General features: G+C 33.1%; 1 protein-coding gene across 1 annotated transcript in view; it reads left to right on the top strand.

Annotated features, from left to right (window-relative positions):
* Positions 1–26,097, top strand: part of LOC111506756 (ATP-binding cassette sub-family G member 1) — a 214,936-nt gene that overhangs the window by 173,402 nt on the left and 15,437 nt on the right. The window contains exons 8-9 of the mRNA XM_074170013.1: positions 4,299–4,441; positions 8,022–8,190. Of these exons, the coding sequence (XP_074026114.1) occupies positions 4,299–4,441; positions 8,022–8,190 (312 nt within the window). The remainder of the gene's footprint in view (positions 1–4,298; positions 4,442–8,021; positions 8,191–26,097) is intronic.

The following is a 26,097-nucleotide window of genomic DNA, read 5'->3' on the forward strand; positions in this document are numbered from 1 at the left end:
TTTCACTATTCAGCACCAGGGCACAGATACGAGTGTCTACTCCAACGACATAAAAGGTACATATTAGACGATAGAAGTCCGAACTAATGAAACTATCGAAATGTGTGTTATAAGTGTAGAACATTCGACGATCAGGAACAGGCAAAAACTGACTTCGTCGACCTTATCGAATCTAGAGCACCCAATTTTTATGCTGACGAAATGAATCGACTTGTGTTACGTTATCAAAGGTGCCACTGATTCAAATGGCGCTTATTTCCAATAAATTGAATAAGTGTCCACTGAGATGTTCAAATTTAAAGTTGACTCATAAAAACGGACAAATCTTTCGAAACAACCTATTAAAGAGAAGAAAGAAGAATCATATGGAAGTATCATGGGGCAGGTAACCACCGCAGGTTAACTATCAGAAATATATAATGAAAAACCTTTTTTTTTTAATTTCATAAACTACACCTTACGATTTGATTTCCACAAACTTTATTTGAGAAATATATCACATGTTTCGCTAATATATAGTAGCTTCTTTAACAGTGATTTGACAACTACAAGTTGCTTCTTACGCTAATATTTATATACCACAGGTAACTACAATTGAGACTACCTTCAACAAATTACCTTTACCTCTATAGCCTTTATATACCTGACGTAACTGAAGCATATTACCTTACTTCTACATCAATAATAATACTTCCTCGTTTAAAAAAATAATGGCGATCTATTCAAATCCAGTTGGACATTCACTAGAATGTTTGAATTTTTAAGTTTATTAAGGGATTCGAGACGTTTTTCCTATTGATAAGTTAGATAATCAAAATCAAAATTATAGAACTTCAAATATTTTAGACAATCAACATAAAAAGTGGCTTCATTTTTGAAAAAACGGGATATTGAAATTGCATACAGAACAAGTGATACGCTGGAAACTTAGTGAAAAATAATGAAGACAAAACATTCAAATTCGAGAAATCAGGAGTAAAAAAATCAACTGTGGAACGTGTCCTAAGGTATATATTGGTCAAACTGGCAGAACATTTAAGAATCGAATCCAGCACAATCATATGAGCTATGTAAATACGAAAACAAGTTCAACATATTCAAATCATCTTTTAGAAGAAAATCATATCTTTAACGAAGAGTTCGAAATTTCACACATAGAAAATAAAGGTTTGAAACTGAATAATCCGGAAGTTAATAAACTTAAAAATTGAAACATTATAATGAATCACCATCTGGATTTGAATAGACCATCTTTATTGAACTTGTTTTCTTAAAAAAAACGAAGAAGTATTATTATTGATGTAGAAGTGGAGTAATATGCTTCAGGTAATCATAATTGAAGAGGTACCTCAGGTATATAAAAGTTGCAGAGGTTTTGATGGAGGTATTCAAATCACTGTTGATGAATCTACTGTGTTAGCGAAACATGTGATATATTTCTCAAATAAAGTTTCTGGAGATCAAATAGTAAGATGTAGTTTATGAAATTATTATGGATCTTCATCAAGTAACGGCCGAATCAGTCAAAAAGAAAAGAAAACCCTTTAAAAAAGAACACGGATGTATTGTGAGATTTTCATTGAACTATTTACAAATCATCAACATGTGTTGTGAAATTCCAATGACGAACAAGGGTACTCACAAAATAGCAAATCTTTTTCGAAATTTTAGAACAAATTTTGTTAACAGCCGTGAAGGATGCTTTTTCTGTTTTTTTTTTCACTGAGGCATGTAATTCATTTCAGTATGTCATTCAGATACAACAGTTACATAATATATTTTACTTAACATTATATTTTCACCAATGGTTTACTATCAGTAAACACACTGCGTCATAATTTTTTAGTATATTTGCTAAATGTTTACGCACTTCCTTACCATGGGCAAGAATGTTGCCATTCTCCTCCTAATTTCCATTAATTTCATCATGACCTTCTAAATTTCAATGTTGCAAGGTCTTATGTAAAATGATACAAGTTACAATTATATCTGAAATATTAACCAGTGTCACGCGGTAACAAAATTTCAATATGGGAATGCTTCAGTTGCCCAAACCACTGCTCTTTCCTTTGGCAATACTTCATTGTGGTTACGCATTTTTTAATTCTTTTGCGCCAGATTCGTCATGATGAGTTCTAATAAGTCAAGTTCCAAATCCATATCCCCGATCAACACTGAATGTGCTCATCACTCTGAATGTTTCATCACTTCTCTCACGTCAAAATTTTTCCAGATTAAGCAATAATGTACAGGGTCACCAACCCTACTGTTTTAACAGTAGATTAGCTATTTTCACATTGATGCTTTTTTGTTTCTCAATTAGCGTTCAGCGCCACCTACTACACTATGCCAATATTTTTTGATAACCACTGTGTAATAGAAAACACAATGACACTAGATGGCAGTACTTTTGTCGGTATTCGAAGAGGGAATTCCCCGATCACAGTCTATGTGAATAACCGTCATATTTTAATGCACGTGGAAATCCTAGTGTAGGAATGACAGCTACAGGCTAAAGCTCTATTGTATACCGTATTGTTGCTTATTGTGTTGTGGCTACAGCCTTCAAGCTTCTTTACTACGTCTTTGATAAAATAGCAGTGATTCATCGACTTAGATAAGTCCTCCTAAAATGAAGAATCAGCGCCACCGTAGATAGGTTATTTTCAGCTCTAAATATTATGAAAACTACATTTCGAAACAGAATATCGCCTACAACTATTAATCGAAATAACCGATTGCTACTCATTTGATGCCACAGAAAGGCACATGAAGATATTTAACAAAAATATGTATGATTTCAAATGAGTCTGAAAATACTGAAGATGGGGCAATTGGGGATAAAAGTGAAAAACAATTTTACTTTGATTTTTGTTTTTTATTATGTTGTGATCAATATTATAATATAACATTGTATGTAAATCCTGGTACTGATAAAATTAGATGTTTGATTTAATTTTATGAGGGCAGTATGAAAACTGCCTCTTTTACTTTACCTACTGTTTTTTTATTGGTTAGCTGTTGTTTTTCAGTTTCTTGGTGTTGGCAACACTAATTGCATAGCTTATACTGCAACGTTGCTCCTGCTTTGCGGTTTATGTATTCGTCCGTATGTACTTAAGGTGTCTTTTTCTTCAGTGTTACTATCTCCATTCGGGTTTGAAGGCCGTCGTAGTTTGGAACTGCATCCTTACATTTCGCCAGCATATATTACTGGCTTCTTCAGAGGTTTATTCATCTTGTAATTCACCGATGACTGGTGATTTCTAGTTCGTAGGTTGTATTTATGTTGACTCAGGTAATCCGCCTCTCTTGTTGATGCGTTCCTATTGGCCAAAGTGTTATTACCTTTGAATGACGCAACATTGCATTGCGCTGTTGCCACTTTAGCATCTTTCAGTTTGGGATTTCAAATTCGGTTAAGCGTTGCCGTCTCCTCTTTGCTGTTGTAGTTTTCCGTATGTTTATGGATTGCTATAGCTTTCCGTACAAGCCGACTGCGGTATCCATGATCAGAGACAAGTAGTTTCATATCAAACAATATCTTATGATGGCCTTCAATAAGTGCGTGTTCCGCTACTGCCGATTTGTCTATTCGACCTAATCTACAGTTTCTCCGGTGCATGGTATACGGAATACCCCCGCAGTTGATAATGGATCTCTTTTGTCTTTCGCAGATCTCAGACTTTGATGTACTTTCCTGGTGGGCTTGAACACTGTTTTCATTTTATGCTTCCCTAAACATAATCTCAGGGAGGCGGACTACCTGACTCAACTTAAATACAACCTACGAACTAGGAATCACCAGTCATCGGTGAATCATCAAGATAAATGAACAAGTCGCTCGGGCTGGCGGAACGTTAGGATACAGTTCCAAACTACGACGGCCGAAAAGCAAATTGGTTATTGCTAAAGTTGCTCGAGAAGTTTAACCAACTTGATTCATGTAGAGGACTGTAAAATACTGTAAAGTATTATTTATGGTATAGTCTATAAGTTGGGATTCACGTAGATCAACTTGTCTATTATATTTGAAATATACCCGAAGGCTAGCTTTGAATGTATTTTATTTGGAAAAAGTTATAAATTTATGAACAAAAAGATCGATATATTTCTGAAAGTACTTACTTCCTATACTCATCTCCCTGATTACTCTAACTAGGTTGGTGAAGAAGAGTATTGCAATTCTGATGTGCGGGAACATCATTTTTGTTTCCAGAACTACCCGAAGGAAAAATATCCCCAACGTATCAAGTAAAATGTCGATGATTTTCTTTTCATTATTATTTTCTTTACAGAAAAAGAACACCTCTCTTCCGACTTGTTCGCTAAGAAGAAAAAAGGACTACCTTTGGATGTTCCAAATATTGTACCTGCAGCAGTTATTATGCAATTTTTACTACTTTACAAGAGGAATTTATTAACAACCACAAGATCTTGGGTAAGTTTCCACTAGCTATTAACTATTCAACGTTGAAAGGTGAGATCTCTTCAATTCTTAGTTCGCACAAGTTTCGACAAAAGTCGTTCGTAAGAGGTAAACAGCGGAAAAAATTGTTGGCCGATAAGTTTACAGATTTTGTTGTACGACTTCAAGACCTGAAAGATAAATTCGACACACAAAATGTACACCTTCGTCACGAAATCTTTTATTTTATTCTATCGAATGATGTTCCTCAAATAACTTGTACTTTTGTTAAATAATAATTAACTGAAAGAACTTTCAGAAAATATTAAAATAATACATTCGTATTTATTCATAATATCATACCACTCTGTCACATTTTTTGCTAATATAAAGTATATTATGAATTATGTATATTATGAATGTAAATTTTCCAATATTGTACTAACAACACATAACATAACAAAATACATAAACGACCAAAACAATTTTCCTACAAGGAGACAACATTGTGACAGTAGTAAATTATGTAACAGAGATGTTTTTCTTGGGAATGCCAGGCTGAGTTTTGGAAAAAAACAGATTTAGTTTTCTAGAATTATTTATTTTGTTATAAATCTTCATCAGTCTTCAACATTGTCATATAAAATAATATGAAATCGAACTTAGATAGTTAATGAAATCACATTTAAGAACCTTCAGAATGAGAGATTCGTATTTTGATAAATTAAATGACTACTCACTTGCCTCAAGTAAATAAAAAATCTAGTCTAACTTGTCAACAAGTTAAAATTACCTAAAACAAAATAAAATACTCATCATTAACAATAGCACAATCTAACAAGACAATATTTCAATTTCGAAGCCACTGATAGAAAGTCTTATTTTTCTAATACTGACAGTGGCTCCTTGAATTGGAAATATTTTCTCTTCTCCTTTTTAATATCATTCGGAGCCGGTAAGACTTCAATCAAAGCATCAAAATGAACGTCATTCATGATGCGTCATTCTCTACCATATCAAAGTCTTCCACTATCATCGTCTGTTTCAGGCACATTATCAAGACATCACCTTCTTCATCGACGGTACTTTCTGCCACTCCTGCCTGTTTGATTTTACTTTCGCCCCGTACGTGTACTCCGTCTTTTATATCAATTGCATGAATGTCTTCAGGCTGGAGTGTTTGGTAGGAAGTACCACAGACGGCAGTTAGATCAGTTGGAGCTTTCGTTTTAAGCGGGGCCAAAGGCTGATCTTCGGGATCCATCGTGTAGGACAGTACTGATGTCTAAGATCATTCATGCCGCCATCCCATGATCAGTCTTGACCCGTTTGTCCTGACAAACACCAGTCGAAAGGGTAAGGGAGCCAGGCTCCAACCTGTTTAAACCAAGATGGCTGTCGGAAGAGCAGAATTGTTCACAAAAACAACTTAATACCTAATGTTTTAAGATTTCTCGAGTTTTCGTGAACTTGCATTGTTCCTTTCAGGGGATCAATGTTACTTAAAATCGTTGCTGCTACCTTTGTTGGCATCTTGAGGTGCGGAAAATAATTTGAACACATCTGCAATATTGTTGGACAATATGGCAACAAAATTGGATGAAGGTGAGCCTAAATCGCAGAAGGTCCAAGTTTCTGATTGGATGACACTGTACAGCATGAAGTTACCTGTTTTGTCGGTGCTTCTGCTGGAAAATGATACGTCACTTCTGTATGCAGGGTGATTTGATTGAGAACCACCGAAATGGTGAGACTGGACTTCAGAGTGATACTCGCAGGCATAATTCACACTAAAATCTATATGTAATGCTACTTCACTTTCTGTCAGCCCGTCGATGCACTGTCAGTAAGCTTTGTATTGATTTCTGATATTGGGGATGTACGTTTTATAGTTTTGCAGCTCGCTCTCAAATTTACAGATCGCTTCTTCAATTGTGAGCAAGACAAAATTTCAGTGTCGGATAGATCAGGAGTATATAAGTTGACTTGTAGCTCTTGCCCAAAACTATATATATTGGCCAAACACGGAGAACATTTCCCCAAATAATTAAAGAGCATAGAAGTAGTTTTGTAAATAGAAATACCAATTCCACATTTACAAATCACCTTTTAACAGAAGAACATGAGTTCAATCATGAATACGGCGTGTTACATTTAGAAGAGAAAAGTTTGAAACTTCTAGAATGTTTAGAAATCAATAGATTCAAGAATTCAGGTAATTTACTGAATGATCAGTTAGAATCGAATAACTCCCCGTTAGTGAATATTTTTTCAAATGTGGAAACTGGGACATAAGCTCAGGTAATTTAATTCATTATAAACACAGGTACTTGAAATGTAGGTACTGCAAATTGTAAAATTAGGTATATTAAGCATTGAATATTAAGAATATAGTTAGTGAAGACACGCTCGAAGAAGCCATTGTATGGTAGTTTTGTATCAATTCAGCAACCAAAGTTTTGTAGTTTGGGTTTTTTGTTTCCAAGAAAGCCTGTTATAACAAGTATAAATGAATTCCAGGTTTTTTTCTTCTTTCATTTCCATTTTAGTGACAAAGCTTTCATCTTTTAAAAGTTTTCTTATGTCAGACCCAACGAAGACTCCTTCTTTTAGTTTAGTATCGGATAGACCAGGAAACTTTTCAGAAAGATACTTGAAACAATCTCTTTCTTTACCTAATGCTTTCAAAAACTGTTTCATTAGCCCCAATTTGATATGGAGTGGTGGAAGTAAGATTTTTTAGGATCCACTGAACTTTGTTTCTCAACATTTTTAACTTCAGGAATAAGACCCTTTCTTATTGGCCACACCTGCTTGACATACTGTTGTTTCCTGTCACGGCTATCCCATTCACATTGGAAACATGGAAACTTAGTGTAACCACTTTGTTGACCTAGTAACATTGAAATAAGTTTCAAGTCTCCACAAATGGTCCACTTATGATCAGAGTAGCTGAGCTTATTAAGAACAAATTCAAGATTTTCGTAGCATTCTTTCGAATGGACTGAGTGTCCAACAGGCACAGAAGCATATTGGTTCCCAACGTGAAGAAGTACAGCTTTCAAACTTCTTTTTGATGAATCGATGAAAAGTCTCCATTTCTCTGGTTCATACGTTATGTTGAACATTTCCATGACGCCGGGTACATTGTTGCAGAAAACTAGGTCACCTCTTGTGTAAAAATATGAAACACCGGAGGCTAACATATATCTTTCTTTAAGTCTAAGTCAGAAACATCGAACCCATACCGAACCTAAAAACCCATTCAATAAAAAAATTTCAGGTGAAATTTGTGACTCATCTATAGGTGATAGAATTTTTTTACTATTCTTTCCGCAGATGTTTGTCGGTCGTCCAGCAGCAATACCTCGTTAAAGTCGATCAACTGATCACCTACAGACCGCTGCTTTCAGGGTGGTATCACTCGTCAAAGCTGGACGGCTCCAAACAAGACAGCAAGCAGTGTGTCCGAGACTCGAATAATTTCGACTGAAATTACTTGAGATACTTTGAACTTCTGTACTATCACCGGGGTCTTTTGCATACAAAGTCTCTTGATTTCAAATATTCGATGAGTTACTCGACTTCGAAACTAATTATATTTTTGTTTCAGAGTGCACCGGTAAATAGGATTGTAGCGCATATAGTAATCGGCTTTATTTTTGGATACCTTTATAAGAATGTTGGCAATGCGGCAGAACATATTTTGGCCAATTACATTTATTTATATGGTTCTCTACTTCTTACGGTCTATACTGGAGAAATGCCGGTCACCTTGTCTTGTAAGTATTGATCCCATTATATACTGTCACATACATACATAAAATAAAACACTGTTTTACTTGTTGAAACATTCATTCTTTCTCAAGAAACTACAATGGCTTACACAGGAAATGTATAATTATTCATATATAACTCCAAAAAAAACTATTTCAGAATTGGTTTAATTGATAAAAAGAACACACGAATATGATAATGTAAATTAGTACAACAAATAATACTTCAATACCAATTTGAATGTTTCTGTGTTGGAAAACGTCATTTGTTAACCACAGGTGAAATATAGATTTTCTGAAAAATACAGATTCGAATTTTTTTGTTACAGATTATTGAGCTCTCTTGTTTGATGATTATGTACATTTCTTTGTTTTATAAATTTCACAGTTGAATGTTTTTCATTCTTTATAACAGACCACAGAAAGATGCATACTTTCAATGTATAAATGGAATTGATGTCGAGTAAACGCTTTGGTTTCTATGAATTTCTAGTTGTCTATCACTTAAAATCACGTTTCGTCACCACAACATGGGTGAATCAGAACTTGATGTAAATCTAGAGTATAGTAGGTAGTATTTTTCAATACGTTGTACCTATAAAATTCAGTCATTCTTTCAGAATCATTCTTTCAATTGAATCATTAAATATTTCTCTCAACAAAATCGAAACAGATATTCGGGTAAAGATCAACCATATATAGTCACATGTACTCGATTTAGCTCTTTTTGGTGACATTTTTCAGCCCTGTCCAAAAATAACGACCAAGTTGTCATTCGATTCGTATTTTTGCCTAGAAAGTTTAAGGAAAGTTCCGAAAACGCGCCGATAAAAATTACAAAAGTTATAAACAATGAAGTGAAAAAAAAATTGGGCTTTAGTTTTTTCTTAATATCTCGGAAAATTTTCAAAATTTTGGAAATTTGAAAAAAGATTTGAAAAAATCAATGAATTTGCGTAAAAAAAGTCCCGACTCCCGAAACTGTATCTCAATTATTTATAATTTTTACAGAGCCCTGAAAATATAGCCAAAAGCGGGTAATCTGGCTTCCGCGCACCTTTCGTCACTCTGACATGAAAACAAAAAAAAATATTTAAACATATTAAATGTAAATATTAAAGAATGAAAAAATTCATGTAATGTTGGAATACATCAATACACAATAATCCGAATCTTTCTTTTTTTAAAAAACATGCGTTGCGATATACTGATAGAGATGTGTCGAATAATGTATCCTATAGGGACACTGTCATACATAATTCCGCACAGGTTTTATAAAATGTAACCGTAATTGAGTTTCCCCCTAAAAAACAGCATACAGCCACCGCACAGAATGAATACATTACATGGATTACAGAATGAATAATAATTTAAGCAAATTTCTTAAAAACAATAAAGATGAATGTTCATTGTGAGACAGATCAGGAATATATAAGTGGTTCTTGCCCAAAACTGGAATTGGCCAAACGGGAAGAACCTTTTTCTCTTTGATGCACAATTTGACGGTCTATGCGTATTCTTCCAGTGTTTCAACTGTATATGTGTATGATGCAAGGGGTAACTTCGCTTGATCTCCGAAGGACCAAAATTCACTGAAGGTCAGCGAAGATGTAGGTCGATAAATTTTCTGTCCAGATTCCAACTATGAAGCCAAATGAACATTTTCTAGGTGCAGCGCATACAAATGATGTCACTATTTTCTCAAGAAATGTAAGTTATTGAAGTCACACCCTTTATTCATGTTGATCAAAACGGACAACGAAATAAAAATAAATAAAGCATGAGTAGACTTTAAATCAAGCGATGACCGTGGCAAAGTCGAAGAAGGAATATGAAACAGTTTATCCAGAATGACTACTGAATGTTTCATAAATCATAAAGTAAATGTACAGAATTCGAAAAAGATTTGTAGTTAATATAAACATGTTTTATTAAAAAAATGAGTTCAGAATTCATGTTTATATATTTATAATTCGTATTCAATTTTAATTTAATTTTCCTCATTGAAAATAGCCAATGTTTGTGGAAAAGTTTTAAATAAAAAAAGGTAAAATATTGACTTTTGCTAATATACAGTACGGACGTAAATAGTACTCCTCGTTTTAACAAGATATCAATATCAGACAAAAGTTACGTAAAAAGCATCGGTTTTGTTCGTCGCCAAGAGGACACTACCATTTCAGTTCAATCGAATGAATATCAAAAATGTTTACCATTCATTTCCTGGCCATAATGACGCCTGTTTACAAACGCTTTGCTCACATTATGAAATGTTCCTAGGGCGATTTCGTTGCAAGTATCTCTTTTCTATCGATGAGTTCTAAAATGAAAAGTGGTGATATATCGTATACTACAGATGTTACTCATTCTAGAGGCGTCATATCAGGTAATCGAGTGGATCATTCTAAAAGACCACGTGTGATCGTTCGTCTGCTGGTTTGAAAGTGTCTGTATGATAATTATTCAAACCGATCAATAGGCAAACGTGGTCCCATAGAAAAGCCCTCTAGATGTTTTCGTAGGGATACGGGCTATTTCAGAATTTGTGGATAGAAGAAAGGTGCTTTCAACGAAATTACTTCAGAAACATTGCGTAAGGCAAAAAATGAGTAAATTTTTAAACGTACCTGCCAGGAAGAAGATAGTGAACAGTTTGAACATTTATGATGCACTATTTGGAACCTTTGGTGTACTAATGAATATTACTGGAGTTTTTTTCCCAACACCAAACCGTTATTTTACCATCAACCGTTATTTCAAGATCAAATATTTGATCTTCCTCTTGAAGATGATCACTTGGTGATTTGTTAAAATAACGGTTTGATGTTGGGAAAAAAACTCCAGTAATATTCAGTTTGAACATTTATTGAAATTTAAATTTTGAAATGAAAGCAAAGAACTTCACAATCAGAGAATTAGGGATAAACTGCTTGCCAATCCCAATGGGTCTAGATTCTTTTGGTCGTTAGCTGAAGCTGTTTATCAAAACTTTACAAAATCCACAATTCCACCACTAGCACAAGCGAATTATTCAATTGCAACAACAGCCATAGAAAAAGCAAATCTACTAGCAGAAAAATTTGCGTCTCACTCCACAGTCGATTTTCTGGAAAAGGCAGCACCCACTATTCCCACACTAGAATCCACAATGCCGGAAATTACTTTTCGTCAGTGTCTAGTCAGGCGAATTTTGAAACAGCTCAACATCAACAAGGCGTCTGGTCCCGATGAAGTGCCCGTTATCATATTTAAAATGTGCACAAATGAGAGAAAGTCGTAAACCACCATATCCTCAAATATTTGGAAGGCTTCAACATCTTGAGCGATCATCAATATGGCTTTCGGAAACAAAGATCAACGCAGGTGACCTTCGATCGTATGTCACCCGTATTTGTCATAACGCGATCAAGAGCTCTGTTGCGCTTGATATTTCTAAGGCCTTTGACCGAGTGTGCCATGAGGGTTTGCTGACCAAACTTCGATGCTATGGCGTGTCGAATCATTTTTGTGTATGGCTCTTCAGCTTCCTGAAATAACGTTTCCTGCAAGTGGCCATCGATGGATATCTCTCGAATACTTTTATTATCAACACTGGTGTTCCCCAGGGATTCATATTGTCTTCAACCCTCTTCACCGGCGGAGGAGGTTAAATATATTCATGATGATCTAGGCGTAATTTCGAATTGGGGTGAAAGTAACCAGGTTTAATACAATGCCACAAAAACCCAAGCATCGGTTGTCTCCAAAAAAAAAGTTAAATGTCTCCGAACTGGATATAATAATGTTAGGTCAGACAATTCCGCTTTCTGCTTCGATGAGTTTGTTGGGGGTTAAAATGGACACCAATATGTCTTGGTATAATCATGTCTCTGGAATTGCAAAGGCTGCTTCTAAAGGAAACTGTACACACCTCAGTAAATTTTGATGCTTTATAAGGCTCAGATCAGACCTTCTTTGGAGTCTTGTACTCATGTATGGTGTTCCGCCCCCAAACATACCCTGAAGTTTCTGGATTCCATCCAGAAAAGAGCCTTCCGCCTGATTGGAGACGCGAACATCATTTGCAGCATTGATAGTCTGGAACATCAAAGAAAGGTTGGAAATTCGTCTCTCTACTGTAGATACTTTCACGGAAGGTGCTCAAGTGACTTGGCACATTTGATTCCACCAAGAGCGGTACATGTCAGAAATACGTGACGAATTGTGGCTGCTCATCGTTTTGAGGTTCAACTCAGTACCTACACCTAGAACTTCACTGTTTAAGAACTCTTCCATTTAGAGAACGCCGTTTATGTGGAATAAATTTCCTGAGAATGTTTTTCCAAATAGATTGAATCTCCAGCGATTCACATCCAATGTGAATCACAACTTTCGCACAGGCACCGCTCTAATAGCACCTTAAGGATTTTCCTGTAGTGTTTGTGTTTTGTCCCTTAAAAAATATATATAAAAATACTAAAATGTCGGTCGAAAACCTTCAAAATTGAAAAAACAATTGAATCAAAAACCGTAGCAAATATTTCAAATATTTAAGAAAAAAAATCTTGCAATGCTACTAAATTATCCTACAGCAACTGTTTACAGCGACGTTCAAACACAGGGCTCGTACTCATGCATAAAAATTGTAGTTTTATTTAGTAAAATTTTATGTAACGTACATGTGTCAGGAAGAAACTCTGATTTTTGAAATCGATATAATTTTCAGGGGAAAATTAGATTGTGTGAACTGTCAGGTATGGCTTTACGAATCGTTAATTATTGATGGAAACTAGTCCAATAAAAACACACATTGATTTTTCAAATAAATCCATTTTATTCATTGGCCGAAATTCATAAGCACATTTCACTTACTAATTAGTATAGATTTTTTCCCATAGCTTTATATCGTGCAGTAAGTTCACATCAGTTGCGTATATTCTCTGTAGTTCTAGATTTATTTATTTTCCAAATTGGTAAAGGTTGCAAAACCAAAGAAATCAGGATATATTCCCCACAAAAAATGTCTTGGAATGATCTTATCTGGCCATAGATCCAAGTTGCAAATCTATAGGAAGTATTAACAATAATTCCACTGAAAACTTTTCCACTGATCGGATACAAACAATTTTCCCGAGAATTGATTATTTATGAGATTAAATCGTAAACAATCAATAAGAACTGATGATTGTTGTCATTCCAATAGTAATTGATTGCATCCTGCTGTATTGGTTATAATTTAATAACAAATGACTCTTGTAACGATATCTGCTTCGAAACCACATGCATTTATGTAATGAGTAATATGACATTGGGTTGGAAATGATGTTCGAGAATCCACGTGTTTCTGAAACAATGGAATCCGGTTGTTCAAACTTTTCATGGTTCGAAATTGAAATAGTAGTTATATCTTTTTTGGTAAACTCCAATCACTATCATTTTAATAAAACACATTCTCCCCACTATACCACATCTGTCTGTCTGAACGCAATAAACTCAAAAACTACTGAACGAATTTCCATAGAAGGGTATCTTTACCTGTAAATGAGGTGTTACTGGAAATATCCAGGCTCGAAGAACCATATTTTTTTCTGTCAAAATAACTCAATTCTATTTTTTCAACAACGTCATAGCTAACTTATACATATTTTCAAAGATTTACAAAACATCAAATATAATTACATAGAGTGTAAAAGTTTTAAACTAAATATACTAAATATTCGTCGTTCATGTGTCAAGCAGAGTAGACGTATATTCGAGAGCTCCTATTCTAAATTTCAAATATTAGATTGTGAAGAGAGAATTCAGTCTCAAAAAAAAGTGCAAGTTTTGTTTTAAGTTTCATTTCCTACCTGTGACAAAAAGTACTACCCACTGAAAAAAAAAAATCATGGTATTAACACGCGAGCAAGGTGAAGAATTAAAAGCAGCTGTGAACATTGCAATGAAAAAACTATGGACAGACGAGATATTCATAAAAAGCATCACTGATAAAGTGGCAAATTGTGTTTTGCTGAACGTAAACAAAAAATTGCTGGAGTACGAAGAGAGATTATTAACGGTAGAAAATTATATGGAAAACCAAAACAAGCAATACGAATCCGCAATAGCAAAAATGGAATCATCATTCACCAACTTACAGGGTGAATACAATAAACTTGCTAGAGAAGTTGATCAATATGATCAACAATCAAGAAAGAAGAACATTCGTGTCTTCAACATAAAAGAAGAAGCTCACGAAAACACTAAACAAAAAGTGAGTGATACAATTAATCAAGCAATGGGAATGAATCTAACCGATGAGGATATTCAAACATGCTATAGAGTTGGAAAAATAAGTGATGGAAAAAACAGAAGTATATTCTTGACATTAGCAAATTATAAAATAAAACAACACATCTACACCAATAAAAAAATGCTGAAAGGAACGGGAATTGTGATAAAAGAAGATCTTACACCATCAAGAATGCCCCTAATGGATGAAGCAATAAAAAGAACAGATTTCAGAAGTGTTTGGTCAGAAAACGGGAAAATAATAGTCAAAATAAACAATAAGATCAAAACATTGAAATGTCGAAAAGACTTGGAAGCAATATGACCAGTTACAATGATTACTATTAGTTTTCAAAGGTTGTAATATAAATATTTCTATACTTTTAGTTCTTGTAATTAATCTATATGAATTAAATTAAAATCCTTTTATAACTCTCACGTTGTAAGCAACTTTTCTAGGAATAGGAGTCTGTTGAAAAGTTACATCAAAATCAATTTTTGTATATGTTGAACCTTTTGAATATATTGGAACAAGGAGAGGTGCAAACCAAGGTCTTAGAATGTATAGAAGATACAACTCTTAAAAACTCAAGCGACAAACATTTCAACATAATACATTTCAATATAAGGAGTGTAAATAAAAACTTTGAGGAACTATTACTGTATATTGAACCAGTGAAAGAAAAAATTGATATCATAATTCTATCTGAAACATGGAACGTGGATAAGGTGAGTGACTTTGAAATACCAAATTTTCAAATTCATTATAATAATTCAAAATTCAATCAAAACGATGGTGTCTTGGTCTATTCAAAAAGTTATCTGGCAGCTGAAGTTACTATCATTCCCATAACTGATATCAACTTGCTCAATCTCTCTATAAATAGTGATATATATATATATATATATATATATATATATATATATATATATATATATATATATATATATATATATATATATATATATATATATATAATATAAACATTACAGCCTCATATCGACCTCCATCAACAAATATAATTAGCTACATAAATGATTTTAATAATTATTTGGAGAAACTAAACAAAAATGATGTAGACGTTTTCATGGGTGACATAAATATCAATTTACAAAATGATGAATCTCTTGATGTGAATAACTACATAAATGTTCTTAATGAAAACGGCTTCATGTCCTATATCAATACAACAACAAGAGAAACCAAAAAATGTAAATCAACAATTGATCACATTTTTGTCAGAAAAAATAAGGGATCAACTAATATCAATGCATATGTTATTGAAACGAATATATCTGATCACTATTCAATATTCTTATCTGTATCATACAATGAAAAACAAAAAAGGGAACAAAACAAGGAAATACAAAATAGCTTTTTGGATCACACCAAGCTAAACCACCTTTTAAGAAAAGAAAACTGGCAAAATATTTATTTGAATGAAGATGCTCAACATTGTTATGACCTATTCATAGATAAAATTAATGGGAATATAACGAAATGTACAAAAACTAAAAACTGTTTTCTACATACTAAAAAAATTAAACCATGGATCACAACAGGGCTCATTAAATCAATCAAATATAGGGACCGTTTAAAAAAAAATTAATAAAAAATTATTCAATTGAAAATAAGACAGAGTACTCACAATATCGAAATATGCTTAATAGATTACTGAAAGAAACAAAAAATCAATATTATAGAAATAAAATATACGACGCAGGAAGGAACTACAAACAAATCTGGGAAATTATAAACTGCGCTTCAAATAATATTAAATCAAATAATCATGAACTAAAAAACATTCCAATCTATAATAGGGAAGGCGTTGAAACTAAATAATCTAGATAAAGTAAACATACTGAATGATTTATTTACTAACATAGGCAAAGAAATGGCAGAAAACATAAATAAGGATGATCAACTGAAACCCAATGAATTGATAGAAAAACAAAATGTATCATCTTCAATTTATCTGAGACCTGTCACGGAAAATGAAATCATTAAACACATATCTAACTTAAAAAATAAAACTTCAGCTGGTCCTGACGGCCTGACCGTGAATACAATCAAATTAATACATATGCACATCATTTCACCACTGACATATATAATTAATCTATCCTTTTCAACAGGGGTGATACCAAAGCAATGGAAGGAAAGTAATATAACACCTGTCTATAAATCTGGAAACAGAAAAGATCCTAGTAACTACCGACCAATTTCAGTTATAAATAATTTAGCAAAAATTTTTGAAAAATGTTTGAAATCTAGACTTATGGAATTTTTTGAGAAAAATCAAATAATATCTAACAGGCAATTTGGTTTCAGAAATAATCTAAGTACACAACATGCCATAATTGATCTTACAAAAGGGATTGTTGACTGCTTAGATAAGTCAGAAAAATGTTTATGTATATTTCTCGACTTAGCAAAGGCTTTTGATACGGTAGGTCACGAAATATTAATAGAAAGACTAAATGAGGCAGGCATTCGCGGTCCAGCATTGAACATTTTAGAAAACTATTTGAAACACAGATATCAGAGAGTAAAAATTGATCACATTTGCAGCGCACCACTTGAAATAACAACAGGCGTACCGCAAGGAACAGTTCTGGGCCCAATACTTTTTCTTGTTTATATTAACTCGATAGCAAAAATTAAAGATTTCCAAGGACATCTTGTTTCATACGCTGATGATACGGCAATTTTGCTTACTGATAAAAACTGGGATAATCTATTCAATAAAGCTGAAAAGGATCTTATAAAAATTTCACAATGGCTAAATTATAGCAAGTTGTCTCTGAATACGTCTAAAAGTAAATTCATAACATTTTCTACAAATGTCGACACTCAACCAAACAGAAATTATATTATGCTTCATAAGAAAACAGGCACTCAACCAAATTGCAACTGTCCATCTATCCAAAAAACCAAAGAAATAAAATATCTTGGCGTAATTGTCGATCAACACCTTAAATGGAACGCGCATACCAAATATGTAAACAATAAAGCTAGGCAAATAATTCGAAAATTTTACATCCTTAGGTACATTTTAGACAATCGTAACCTAAAACTTATATATACATCACTAATTGAACCATTATTTAGATACTGTATAGTAATATGGGGAGGATCATATAATAATGCATTACAAAATTTGAAAACTACTCAGAACTGTATACTAAAAATAGGTTTCAGAAAAAACAACCGTTTCCCCACCAATAAGCTTTACGATGAACTAGATATCTTTGACATTAACAAACTACATATACACCAATGCTTGCTATATATGCATAAAAATACAAAACCAACAATAAATCACAATAAAACTATCCCAACCCGATTTATTACGACACTATCAATTGATATACCATTTTTTAGTAAAAGCCACTCCCAAAATAGCCTTTTTTATATAGGTCCGAAACTATATAACAAACTACCACTTCAAATTAAAAAAATATATAAACTCAGTTCCTTTAAACACCAAATAAAACAATTGATTAATGGAAATAAAATATACCTATAAATGAAAATAAAATGAAAATATAAAATGGAAAAAAACTTGGAAAAAAAAAAATGATAACAATTTAACAAAATATGAATAAATGAAAATAAAATAAGATAAACCATTAAAAAAAATCAAAATATAAATGAATGAAGGAAAAAAAAAATTAAAAAGCGCTCATCAAGTTGACTCATTTCTACTCAATATATATATATATATATATATATATATATATATATATATATATATATATATATATATATATATAAACTATCCTCTATGCACAATCAATTTGCACCTCTCCCAACATTAAATACAATTAATTTTTTTTTTTGTTTTCCTTGTACAGAGATATGCACTACAAGCATTTATGCTTAGGTAACCTCTGTACAGGATTATATTATATTATATTACTATATTATCTGTAACAATCAGTAAAAAATGACAATTATGGAATGGATGAATGAAGTTTGAAAGTTTGAACTCCAACAGTATCTATAATTGTAATGTTCACGGACATTCCTATTTGTGTTGCCCAATAATGGTTTCTTCATGGATATCCAAAAGACATCCTTTTGAAAGTCTATGGTACTAGGAGACAATAAGAGACTGAAATAGAAAGTTTTTGACTTTCTACTTCTACAAAAAAAATTTGGGAACCTTCCAAAAAATGAAAGAAAGCAATTGATTTCAAAATGAACTCTTTACAAAGATGTGTAGATCATGCTGAGAAAGTATTAGGTTGTTTCAAAAGTTTTGTAATTGTCACATTTCGAGGTCTTTTACTTTGATTTTGCGAAACCAAAACGATACTTTTTGGATCGTCACGTAGGATGCAAATTGGATCCTCTACGACAACAGAAGACGTTCGCAAATAGGCAAAAATCAACCAAAAAAAGACCGTGGTTACTGTATAGTGGTCAGCGGTTGGTGTTATTATAACTTTCTGCAACCAGGCCACACCATCACAGCAGTCATATTGTGAGGAAATCGATGAAATGTACCGATAACGTTAGTACTCAGAAACCGGTCTATCGGTGGTCGTCCCGACCAAATGACATTTTTTTCCCTCGGGTTTCTGCCACACGTACCTACAAAGTCGTAGGTTCACATGATAGGCAAGAAAGGGTGTTGTCACCTAAACTTGAGTATGTAATAGATAGATAAATTTTATTGACTACGTGTCATATCTATATAATACATTTGTAGTAGGTCGCGCGGGGTGGATAAGATTATCTTCCATGATGAAATTCAATGATTTGAATAAACCTTTTTCCTGAAGTACGAAAAATCACTCACTAGCAGCGCTAGTAGTTCGGTAGGGACAAACACTGCCTTATCATCATATAAACATATGGTAAAGTACAATTAAAAAGAATGTTTTTAACACAAGAAGATGTTCCTGGAGCAAAACTAAAATTTGCAACTGTAAAGGATAACACTGTTGTAACATTAAAACGTTGGCTGCATGCCGTAATTTAAAAGTAACTAAAGAAAAAGTTAATTAATAGACAGGTTAGTATACAGACTCTAGTAAAAGAGTAGCGGTAGATTCAAACTGTAATAGAATAAATTTAAAATAATTATGAATTACCATCATATATAGATGGTAATGAAATAAATTTAATTAAATATAATAAATGAATATAGTTTAATGAACGATTGAGGTTATATCTCATTCTAATCAATGGTAAATAATGAAAAGTTTACTATTCATTTCATGTTGAGAGCATACATATTATTATTTATTTATTTTTTGCACTGTTAAATCCACTCTTCTCGAAGCATGTATCCATATCTCACATCTAACCTCATTAAAATCTGTCTGTTTAAAATCTGTTTAAAATCTGTTTTTCCGTTAACCAGCTGTCGCACCCCTACGAACGACAACCCTCAGAAGTCGAAACTTGTGCGAGCTAAGGATTAACGAGGTCTTACCTTTTAACGTGTGATTCCTAACACGGGTTGGACGGTAGCAAGTGAAGATCGATCGTTCAGACTAGGGCTTGAACCACCGACCAACACGGCAGTTAATTCGAGTGAGTGAACAAAGCACCCACGCCGAACCGCTTGGCTACCGACTGGTAGCCAAGCGACCGAATGGTATAAAAACACGTTTTCTTTCGGATATCGATTATCCGACATACAATTCGCAAAACAGCAATACATTGTTGGCATTATACTAGTAAAAAATAATGTTTTATATCAGGTTTATATTTTCAAATAATAAATTAATATTACGTAAATAACACTTTTTATATGTGAATAGTTTATGTTTGTCCCTACTACTAGTGCTGCCTCTCGTGACACGTTCGCTGTACTATTCTCGGAAAAAAAGCTAATTTGAATAACATATTGAGAGATACTTCATCTTAATACAAAAAAAGGGATGAGGGAATCTTCCAAAGAAAGGAAGGAAGTAATAAATTTGAAAATAGTAACTCTAGACATGGCTGTGTAGATCATGCAAAGAAGTAACTTTCAGACACAAACTGAAAGAAAGTCCTCCTGAAACAGCTACTTTCATATAAACATTGAATTACACGAAAGAAAATAATTCTTTCGAAACAAATACTTCTATATGAACACTGAATTATACAGAAGATACTTATCTCTACCCAGTTTGTATTTCAAACATTCGTTGTGGAATAAAAATCAGATATCATTCACATGAGTTCTACTTTGAATGAATGGTAATAAATTGCACTTACATGGAACCCCCACTGGTATACACCGATGTTTCGCCTTAAGACACTTGCCCCACGGCTCTTCAGTACCAAATTGGATAACATTATAGAAATTACACACAATTCATTCATGAATTACGATTTTTTAATGTCACGGAATAAGTTTGATCTGCTTATGTCATCGATGACATCGTAATGACATTCATTCACCTATTTGATTTGATCCCAGCCAAGAGGAATCTTATTTGAATTGAAGGGGTTATATTTTTAGGAGTGATTAATTTTTGGGAAAGAAAGTTTTTGGCTTTCTACTACTCCATTTCGATACAAAAAAAGGAAGGATGAGGGAGTATTCCAAAGAAAGGAAGGAAGTAACTCTATACATGGATGTGTAGATCATGCAAAGATGTAACTTTCAGAAACAAACTGAAAGAAATTCCTGAAACAGCTACTTTCATATAAACATTGAATTACACGAAAGAAAAAAAATTCTTTCGAAACAAATACTTCTATATGAACACTGAATTATACAGAAGATACTTTTCTCTACTCGGTTTTTATTTCAAACATTCGTTGTGGAATAAAAATCAGATATCACTCACATGAGTTCTACTTTGAATGAATGGTAATAAATTGCACTTACATGGAACACTGTCACTCTCACTGGTATACATCGATGTTTCGCCTTAAGACACTTGCCCCAAGGCAAGCCAAAAACTTTCTTTCCCAAAAATTAGTCACTCCTAAAAATATAACCCCTTCAATTCAAATATAAGATTCCTCTTGGCTGGGATTAAATCAAATAGGTGAATGAATGTCATTACGATGTCATCTATGACATAAGCATATCAAGCTTATTCCGTGACATTAAAAAATCGTAAATCATGAATGAATTGTGTGTAATTTCTATAATGTTATCCAATTTGCTACTGAAGAGCCTTGGGGCAAGTGTCTTAAGGCGAAACATCGGTGTATACCAGTGAGGGTGACAGTGTTCCATGTAAGTGCAATTTATCACCATTCATTCAAAGTAAAACTCATGTGAATGATATCTGATTTTTATTCCACAACGACTGTTTGAAATACAAACTGAGTAGAGAAAAGTATCTTCTGTATAATTCAGTATTCATATAGAAGTATTTGTTTCGAAAGAATTTTTTTTCTTTCGTGTAATTCAATGATTATATAATAGTAGCTGTTTCAGGAGGACTTTCTTTCAGTTTGTGTCTGAAAGTTACTTCTTTGCATGATCTACACATCCATGTATAGAGTTACTTATTTTCAAATTGATTACTTTTTTCCTTTCTTTGGAAGATTCCCTCATCCCTTTTTTTGTATCAAGATGGAGTAGTAGAAAACCAAAAACTTTCTTTCCCAAAAATTAATCACTCCTAAAAATATAACCCCTTCAATTCATATTGAGAGACTAAATACATACAGTAGACATATTCAAATATGAGATTGTGTATATCTGGCAAGACCATTTCAAATTTCATCCAATGTGATGCCCAAAAAATTTACAATAGATTCTCATTCAATTAGGAATTTGTCGAAAATGTGATGGATTGAGTTTTGCTCTGATAATGTTCGAAATGATTGGGAGACCAGCCATTGTTCAATTTTTGTGTTAGATATTTCCATTTGGTATTTCAACTCATCATGGCTTGAGTTAGCCCCATGTATATAGTGAACAATAGTGGACCTAATACCGATTCCTGTGGTACACCGTGTTTTATTGTTGAGCTTACTGAAGAGGCTTCTTTCAAAAAGACTGATTGTGATCTGTTAGAGAGGTAGGTTTTGAAAGAATCATTCGCTACGCCCCTGATGCCATAATATTCGAGTTTGTCAAGAAGGACACTGTCTGAAACACATGGCTTGCTTACGTCACACGTGGTTACTGCCGTGTGCTTACCGTGTTGAAGACTCTCGATTATGTCATAAATTAATTTGGCAGTAGCTTGAACTGTGGAACGATTCTTCCTAAGCCCAAACTGATTATTATGAAGTATGTTGAATTTCTCAATGTATTTGGATAGTGATTTTTGACTACTGTTTCCACAATTTTACAAACTGATTTACATTGTCTTTCTTGAAAATCGAGATCAGCTCACTCGATTTCAAATTACTCGGGAATATACCCTGACTAAAGCACAGGTTTACCAGACATGCAAGTGGTTTTGCAAGATATCTCTCACATGTTTCATCATCTGGGTGTTCAAATCATAGATATCCCAAGAGTTACTATTTTTGAGTTCATTTATAGCAATGATGATATCTTCTGGTGATACGGTATTTAGAAAACATTATTCCTTCAGTTTGGGATTGGATTTCAAGAAATCAGAGGCAGCTACTTTTGAGTAGTAACAACTGAATTCTTTCGCCGCCAAGTCACAGTGGATGTTAATATTCTGATTACTGTTACGATCAGCCGGCAATAATATCTACTGATATCTACTTAAAAATTTCTATATGCTGTGGGTTCGTAGATGAGGCACTGATGGTTTTCAATGCCGACAATGTATCCCGCTTGTGTATTGATTTATCATTGAAAAATTTTACTGGAGTGGGCATATCTTGTTTTCTTTGTTTTAATGGAAAGCATTTGTTGAATTAATCATTAGAAAAAATATAAAATAATTCATTTCTACTTTTATTAGATATCAATAAAATTTCTTTTCTAAGCGCATATCTTTCAAATTTTGTCCGTTACACCCCAAGTATCATACCTTTTCGGAATCAATTCGTTACGGATTATCTAAAACTGATACCAAATATAGGATGTTGCATTTAAAAAAAATACCGATGGCGTCATCACATTAATATGGATCACCATGTATAATGAAATTTTGTTGTAAAATGTAGAATATTAAAATTAAAAATCGACGTGTTTCAGGTTTTTGTAAAACGACCTTTGGGTTTGGAAATATCAAATTTATTCCATACTTTGCGGACACACTGTATGAAGCTTTGTTGTATCTTGAATATATTGAGGTAATTTATTAAATTTGTCAGTCCCAAAAAATATCGAATTTAGCGCGCAATTTTTCAACATCTGCATCATATGAAAGTTATTTTTCTTTCTTTTGTCATGTTGGTGAAACTGTTGGGAAACCTAATTCTAGCACCTATGTGAAGGTGCTAAACATGAAGAAATTTTGAATATGACCACTAATGCGATTCAGCACAACTTATATTTGATGAATGAATATTCCTATGTTGATAACATGTTAAAAATTTGCGCATACCTACTTCTGTTCTGTAACTTTTGTAGTCAGAGAAGATAGTTCCATAGTATTTGAAAAATGAAAGTATTATGCTATTGAACAGTAACCTATGTGTCCACTTGTTTAAATGTTCTTGATATTATATTTGTTGTCTGACTCCTGAGTACAACTCAATACAGAAAGTTTCAAATATGCAATTTGCAAATTTGAATAATGATGAAATTATCAATTTACACATTTTGTTTCAAGTCGAATGAAAAAAATAAATCAGAATATTATTTGCCAATGAATGTATTGAACAACTTCTGACTGTACAATGCTATCTATTTGCAGTAAAAACAACGACAGGCAGTGAAGTTGTTAGTGAATGTTTCATTTGAAGACCAGCATGAACGTGATGCGTTTGGACATTTAGATTTCAAATAATTTCCTGATTTTATGTCTTCTATCAAATCAAAATTTTGGTCGCACCTGTTTCGTTCTTATGTATGTTGCCTTTCGATTTCCAAATAGTTATTATGGGACCACAATCTGCTAAACCAGTAGAGAGACTTTTCATGCGAAATACATATCAAACTGAAAAGTACACAAAGTACACACCGAAAGAGTTACTGGGGAAAAATGTTGATAAGTCAGTATTTTTTGCTACCACCACGATGAAATAATGGGAAAAATAATTCATATAGTTATTTTATACTCCATAAAGGGTTACCGTTTTGGAAAACAGACCTTTTTTGTCAATGAACCTAATTTTTTTTCGTCAAGATCGCCTCGAATGAAAATTTGAAGTCTTCTTTTGAAAGACGTTAACCTTGAGTAGAGCAGTATGCTTGTATTTTGCCGAAAAATGATTTCAGTTTGTAAAAATTACATTCAGAAGATATAAAGAAAAAATATAATTTTGTCTTACAGCACGAATGACTTATTTGATAGATATCCTGTGGTGAGATTTGTATAATGGAAGTGAAAGTTATAACAATTTCACTTCCACTAAACAGGTTGTATATTAATTTTATTTGTTATCTAGCCTTCCTTCCATGATTTTTCATGACAATAGTTAATCTTGAAAAATAAACATAGAAACTCATTTCACATCTACTATAATAATTGTTGAAGCGTGTCAATGTCAAACTCAACAACATTGATATAATACATCATAAAACAGTGCACAACATAAAAATACTCATCAAGCCGCTAATTATTCTATTCCGAATAAATTATTCATGACAGTGGTCAAACAAATACTAATTTCAGTAATTAAAACAATTGAAGTATAATTAGTTGATACAGTTATTGACCATAAAATAAATCCCACATGAATCACCCGAATGAGTCAGATATAAAAAAATGATCACACTTGTATCATCATCTATGGAATTGAAATATGAGGATATAACCATTTTCTCCTTTTCGAAAGTTATGTTTTTTCAGTAGGTAGCCGTGTTGGAACCATTTCATCAAGAGAACTAGTCCACAATAAGCACTTTTTGAAAACATCAGAACTACAATACTTTTCTCGATGCGTGTTTGACCAATCAAGTTGGCTACTTCAGGAGATAAAGAAAACTCGAATAATGGGACCTATTTACTAATATATCAAACAGGATACACTCTCACTTTCCGTTACACAATTTCAACAATGTGATTCTTAAAAAGGCAAACAATGAAGTTTTTGAAATAGGATTTTTATCACCGTTCGAATACTTGAGGGATCTTCTAAGAGTCAATGGTCTCAGTGGAGAAGTAATCGAAGATGAGTTGGATATGTTGAAGATACATATGGGTATATCTTCCAATTTTCAATCATCATCATTTTGATCATCATTGGGATTACTAGATGTAAGACAATTGTATTACAAAAACTGTAATATAAGACATAAGACATCATAAACACAAAAATCAGTTAGTGACACCTACCCATGACTATAGTACCAGGCATCGCAAGCAGTTCCAATATCCTCGGTGCATAAATCGGTGGGCCAGAAATGTCATCAGTATTTGGGTCCAAAACTTACCTTCGAATATTGAATAGATCCGCAATATTAACCAATTCAAAAGTAAGATAGTCAGATCTATAAAGAACTCACATAGAGAGAGTGTTCTTAATTTAATTTAATTCAATAACATGATACAAAAAAAAGAAACAGTTGTAAGTCATTATACTTCAATCTCACAGTACTGAAATATGAATTTGGCCTTCTCTGCCATGTACTTTATATATGTGTATTATTCTATTTCATA

This window comes from Leptinotarsa decemlineata, unplaced genomic scaffold, assembly GCF_025532065.1.
Source record: "Leptinotarsa decemlineata unplaced genomic scaffold, Ldec_3_MD MMD2_P_RNA_scaffold_6, whole genome shotgun sequence".
Lineage (NCBI taxonomy): Eukaryota > Metazoa > Arthropoda > Insecta > Coleoptera > Chrysomelidae > Leptinotarsa > Leptinotarsa decemlineata.